Below are 6,929 nucleotides of genomic sequence, written 5' to 3' on the forward strand. Positions count from 1 at the left end.
TTCCTATTTTCCTTTGATTTTCCGTTTTACAAATTTGATAATCGATCCAGAGAACCAGACTGATGTTCCAGCTGGTGGGATCATCGAATCAACAGAAGTGCTGACAATGACAATGAGTTTATTCCCATTAACTCTTTTGAGTCATAGATAAACTAGGAAACGTGATAATAACAGGATTACGACCACGGAGGAAGAACGAAGATATTTGGAAAACACACACAAACAAACAAACAAAAAAACCAAAACCCAACAACAACAACAAAAAAAGAACAAAACAAAACAAAAGGGGAGATAATGCACTGTAATAGTGTCCCACTAGAAGGGAAATAACTCTGACAATCAAAGTTTCGTGACGTCATCGCTTGTGCCCTTGACAAGATGGCGCACCCCGGAAACTGAGGAGGGTATTTACAGACGTAATGAAAAGAGTCTGGCGAAATATTTCATGGCAGCAAGCTAGCTACCGATCGCTCTACGCTGCAGAACACAAGCTACACGTGGGTTAATCGGTGAGTGCGCTTCCCACTAAATACGCTTATCTTCGAAGTATAATCAAATCTTTGTTTCGTCCGGAAAAAAAAAAAAAAAGATTTCGCAATATCAAGACTAGACTGCTCTGGCTAGTGAAGTGCTCCTTCGGTGTAAACCCCAAATGGTACAGCTCCAGCCCATCATTTACTGCCTCTTGGATCAGTGATCTCCATCTGAAGAATTTTAATTATTATTTTATTCTGTCGTTTTGTTTTGCAGATTGTCCAGCTCATTTTCCTGAAGATCACCTGGCATTGTTCTGATCGTTTGGGTGAGTCTTACCTTGTGTTCATGAAAGGAGAGTACAGTTTTTTTATTTTTTTATTTTTTTAGAATAGAAATATTTCATTGAGTTTGGTCCTTTGCCCCTGTCTGAAGGGGAGTAATAGCAAAATGGTGATAAGTTAAATTACTAAAACAGAACATACACAGTATCGTATTGCTGTGCTTAGTATGAACATGACATAGATACAGAAACTATGTTATGTTATTGTTGACAAGACATTGCCATTTCTCATTGACATTAGTAAAGTGACTCTTAAATGGCATGGGCTGTGGTGATATTTAGGGTCAATCAATTTTATCCTTAGGCTGTAAAGAAGACAGCAAAACATGATAAGATTTCACGATATTTAGTCTGAAATATACTGTATTCTGAAAATCTATTACTGCTCTTGATGTGAACATGCCAATTTTGCCACCTGCAATCAATAATCCTTTATTTATATTTTGTTTAGAAATTCCGGTAATATTGTATAGTCCCTGATTAACCTATACATTACATATGATTAATACTTGTCACCATTCTGATGGATTTAGGTTTTTATTACAGATCTGTAATGTTCATTTTCTTGTTGTTGTTTTTGTTATTCTTCTTTCCAAGATATAAATTGACTGGTGTGAAGTAATATTGGTGAGCTAGAAACAAAAGGAACTCACAACTTTCTTCCTCTCCCTGTCTCTCTCTCTGTCTGCCTGTCTCACTCTCTTGTATTGATTTACAACAGACATCTGAAATGGGCACAATGGCAACAGGAGGCAGACCCACCACTCCACAGTTCAAACACCCACTGACGTCAACCACGGACTGTCCCCACTGCGGGTCACTATGTCTGGGCTCAGTTGTTTTGCCATGTGGACACATCTCATGCAGAAGATGTCTTCACAAAGCACTGCAAGAACCAGGCTCAGGAAGTGGCTGTAAGCGATGTGGACAACAACTGGACCTGCCCAAGGACCAGGCCTTGACTGTCAGCCAGCTCATGCAGCAGTTTGGGACAGACCCTGTCATGGAGCACATGGTCTACCAGCAGCTGGAGAACGATACAGACATACGCTGCGTGACTTATCCCAATGATCAGGCTACTTATGTTTGTGTCACTTGCCACAAGTACTGCTGTGATGCCTGTTCTGCTTCCCATTGTCGTACCAGAGTTGCCACCAAAGGACACGTTCTGCGTCTTCTTCCCCAACCTCTGCTAAATGCTCCCTCCGCTGCCTGGACCACACCCAAACCTGCCTCACCTTCCATTCAGTCCACTTCTTCCTTGGAGAGAAGTATTCCTAACCTTGATGACACCCAGTCAAGTGGTGCGTCACGAGGTGAGTCGAGGGGTGTGGAGGAATGGAAGGAGTGGGTGGGGAGGGAGGTGGGACTGTTGGAACGGGCGTGCAGCAAACAGCTGCAGGCAGAGACCAGACTGCAGAACATCATGTTCCTAGGGCAACAGCTGCTGGACAAAGTGCAGACAAACCTACGGGTCATGAACGAATACCAGCACCACCTACCTCGTTTCAACGTCATTCAGCGCACCGACCACAATAGCTACGATATTCACGTCCCAAGCGCTGACGTCATGATGCAGGTGCTGACACCGTCTCTGGAGAGACGTCTGTGTGACATCAGGAGTTGTCAGTGCCCAGACATGAACAGAGTGAAGGTGGTGGAAAAAGAGCTGAATAAACTGTTACACTTTGAAGGTCAGTGACTCCGGGGGGAATGGGAACTGGGGTTGGGTGGATACAGATGAGAAGAAAGAGAGGAGGGTGGTAAAACTGGAGTGTGAAAAAAGAACAATGAAGGTGTAAAGGGAATTGTATAAAGTTCAGTTATAACTTACTCATTACTTTCTCTGTGTGAAATTCAAGCTGCACAGTGCACTCTTGGGAGAGTGTATTGTCACAGCGCAGCACCACCCTTTCTTTCTTTTCTCATATTTTTCTTTTCTGTCTGCAAGTGTATTGGTTTTACTGTTAAAGTGGCTTTTTCTTGAAAACTATGAATACCAAGGACAACTCTCTTGTTGCATTTTTATCTGTGCTTACAGTTACATGCTTTTGTGAAGACCTTTTGAAAAAAAGAATGATATTTTGATGATGATGCTGTATCATAACTAGTATAATGTTGATGATGATGATGACCACCATGACAGTAATTTTATATAGATACATATATATGAAGCATAGTTTCAGTGGAAGTACCTCAGTGAATGGTGTTTCTGTTCAGTTGCTATAACCATGCCTTCAGTTTTCAACAGTTTAACAATAAAGATCATAACTTTGTTTTTCACACCTGCTTGAAACTTCTCTTAAGCTTTGCTGAAAACAAATATTAAAACAGAAAATCCTCATGAGGATTGTGGAAGTCACCTTGATCAGCATACACTGCACACGAAACTTAGTGATTTGTAATGAGTATGAGGTAGGTCGCTAACAGACATAGAAAAGGGGAAACCATGTATCTTTCTTTTTCTGCTTCCTTGAAAGATGTTTGCTATGTTTAAAAAAAAATTGTTTTATAATTTTATTTATTTTTTGTTTTCTAAAGAAAAGTTTTCTCATGTTCATCAAGATAAAGGAAGGGATGAAGGAAAGAAGGAAGGAGAGGAGGAAGATATTATACATGACGATGTGTTAACAATGATAGAGGTTATCATGTTTTGTGATTTGTTGGTTGCATCAGTGAAGTCACGACGGCCATGATGATTGTGATGAAGACAACGGTGACAGTGACTCAGCTGATGATGACGACGGTGGTGGTTGTTGTTTCAGACCAAGACTCCAGTGCTGACACCAGCTCCACTACATCCAGAACGTCACCCAGCCCCTCCTCCATCCCCTCCCCCACATCATCACCCCCTTCCTCCATCTCCCCGACATCATCGCTGCTCTCTCCACCCACCCCATCTGCGGCACCAAGCTTAGTGTTCAAGGTGTCCGCAGAAACAGCAGATGACACAGAGACACCCCGGATCATTGCCGTTGTCTGTCTGCCTGACGACACATTGGTCATGGCAGACAACAACAACAGGAAGGTGAAGGTGATGGGCATGGCGCCCCCCAACACTGTGTCCGCCAGTCTCGCCATTCCTGAACGACCTTGGGCCCTGGCTGTGCTGTCTGACGGTCTAGTAGCTATGACGACGACGTCACGAACCATCTACCTGATGGAAGTTACGGCCAGCACCGTGACAGTGCGGTCACGTGTCCAGACTGTCAGACGGTATGAGGGTATAGCCGGGCACAGTGACAGGCATCTCTTAGGGAGTTGTGTGAAATCAGTCTTTGGTCCTGCTTCAGTGGATGTGCTCAACAGGGAGGGTCAGGTGGTCAGAACGGTGACTGACAGCACCAGGCTGACTAGACTGGGGTCACCTTACTACCTGTTTGACACAGGTGACCACCATGTCCTGGTGTCCGACTGGAGGACAGAGAAGGTGCACCAGGTGTGTGTCCGTTCTGGCCAGGTGACCCAGACCTTTGAGCATGATCACGTGAAGTGGCCCAGACAGGTGTGTGCCGACGAAGTGGGCAGCGTCTACATAGCTAGTTGTAATGGCGTGTGTGTGTGTGTGAGGAGCAGAGAGGGTGAGTGGAGACAACTGGTAACACCCTCTCTGCACGGTCCGTCACAGTGTCTCTATCCTCACGGTCTCTGTCTGACCATCTCTGGTCATCTGGTGGTCACGTGGTGGGGTTCTGGTGTTGACTGTGTTGTGGTTGGTTATAGACTCAGATAGATCTGACTGTACATGTCTTGTGTGTCAGGTTGTTTGAGTCATGAAGTTATGGATAGATGGACAGAGATCAATCTGTCTGTCTGTCGATCTGTCTATCAAGATCAGTCAATCATACAGTACCAATGGGAGGAATGGCTGTTGTGTTAAACAGTCACTAACTGTATGCAGTCTGGCCCTAGGGCGACTTTTGATGGTGCTGTTGATGTTGATGTTATTGTTGACGATATTGTTATGGTTGGTTAAAAAAAAAAAAAAAGGTTCTGCAAAATATCCTGTGGTGGAGATTAAAAACACCACAGTATTTATTTAGTTCTGTTCATGTTTGGTTTGTGTAACTTTTTGACTCACTTGTGTAAACAAAGTGAGTCTGTGTTATAACTGGGTGTTCGGTTGTCTCTGTGTGTGTGTCTGTGTGTATGTGGTAAACTTTAACATCCCATTTTCTCTGGAAATACTTAGTCTGTTTGTACGAAATTTGGCTTAAACATAGTAGGAAAAAAAATCTTAAGTCATACCAATAGCAGGTTGTACGTGTCCCAAATTTATCCGTAAACCCGAATCATTAACGGTTTATTTTGTTGATGTTTGTTCCGGATTCCGAAAACACTGTTACCTTTGCAGCTTCCCGATGCCATGACCTCGTTTTTCTTGTTCACAATTAAAGCAAAGAAATACAGATTCTGGACAGAACACGTACAGTGACACTAGTTACATTATTGACATGTTTACTAAATATGAATATTCTAAAATAGACACTGAATTAACTGGAATGAACAGATAAGAAAATTTGAATTGACCGTTTTACTGAGTTAAGGTCAGCCTTGTCTGTCCTGGTCTGTGCCATGCAGATCTTGACAAAGCAAAGCCTGATGCGATGGCGGTGTTTATTACTGCCGAATTAAAAGAATTTCTTAAATAATCATTGACGTGTTTTCTACATATGAATGTTTTAAAATGGTCACTTAATTAACTAGAATTAACAGAAAAGAGAAATTGAATGGACGGTGTTGTAGTTTCTCAGTGAGTGGAAAGACAAGCTTGTCGAACACAGATCTCTGCAGACTGATAAAAACGGACATACATTGTAGTTTGTTTGAGGCGATGGGAACGTCTCCATTACCTTGGACATTGGACTTGAAAGAAATTTTTTAAATGCCTGAGATATACCAAATAACATGATTTAAACGGCGTTAGTTTTGAACATCTGCAATTGAACCTGTGTCAGTGCAGTGGATAAAACCAATCATTCTCAACCTGAACATCCATGGTTTGAATCTGCTCTGAAGAATTTTTAAATTTTTTTTTTTAACTTGAAGCTGTATATAATTATAATAATGAATAGAAACAGTTCAACAAACTAAATTTTAGTATTATTTCTGTAAGTGTGTATCACAAGTGTCTTGAAGGTCTTGCCTTTTCTTGTTTTTCTAGATGTTGATGCTTTCCTCACTTGACAAACAACATGTCCTATATTGGGCTGACCAGTATAAATCATCCCAACCCAAAAGCTAATAAGATATTGTTTTTTGTGTTTTTAAAAATTTTTTTTTTATATTTATAATCTGAGCATTGATGCCTCTCAGTAGAGAAATGTGTGTCTCATTGGGTTGAACAGTATACCTATATTTCATTATGTATTTGACATACTGTCAGTGTACCCATATGGTCGTCAATTCACAAATTACCTTTAGAAGAACTAGAATATTAACTATATTTCATTATGTATTTGGCACACTGTTCGTATATCCATATGGCCGTCAATACGCAAATTACCTTTAGATGAACTATATTTCATTATATATTTGACATACTGTTTGTGCATCCATATGGTCATCAGTACACTTTCCTTTTGATCAGTTATATTTCATAATGTATTTGACATACTGTTTGTGTCATCACAATGTTGTCAATACACACGACACTTTCTGTGTAGTGGTCCTTGAGAGCATTGCTCCATGTCATTCATTGTGATTGTATGATAATAAAGTATCTGGCTTCCAGCTTTATGTCTGTGTGTGTGTGTGCGTATGTGTGTGTGTGTGTGTGTGTGAGAGAGAGAGAGAGTAATGTTTCAATACAGACTGACAGGCGAGCAATCAGGCAGACACACACACAGACACACACACACACACACAGACACATGAGGTTTGCACAATCAGGAGTGTACACTATTACGACTGATGATTATCTGATAAAAAAAAAAAAAATCTAACAATGACAGAATTGGAATGACTTTATAAAGATCAGGATTAATGTCAGTCACTGCAAAGAACAGGAAAATAAATGTTTCCCATGAAAACGGCCACCACCACAAGAATAAACCAATAAAACAGCAACAACAAAGGAACCAACAACAGGTAAATGGCAAGAAATCTACCT

At 41.2% G+C, this 6,929-nt stretch overlaps 1 protein-coding gene across 1 annotated transcript; it reads left to right on the forward strand.

Annotated features, from left to right (window-relative positions):
- The first annotated feature begins 372 nt into the window (after positions 1-372).
- LOC143276553 (uncharacterized) lies at positions 373-6,550 on the forward strand. The gene is made up of 4 exons (XM_076581128.1): positions 373-509; positions 751-802; positions 1,539-2,511; positions 3,583-6,550. Exons 3-4 carry the CDS (start codon positions 1,548-1,550, stop codon positions 4,548-4,550), a joined length of 1,932 nt encoding a protein of 643 aa, XP_076437243.1. The 5' UTR covers positions 373-509; positions 751-802; positions 1,539-1,547; the 3' UTR covers positions 4,551-6,550.
- Positions 6,551-6,929: the final 379 nt, after the last annotated feature.

The sequence above is a fragment of the Babylonia areolata genome, chromosome 32, assembly GCF_041734735.1.
Source record: "Babylonia areolata isolate BAREFJ2019XMU chromosome 32, ASM4173473v1, whole genome shotgun sequence".
NCBI classification, from domain to species: Eukaryota; Metazoa; Mollusca; class Gastropoda; order Neogastropoda; family Buccinidae; genus Babylonia; species Babylonia areolata.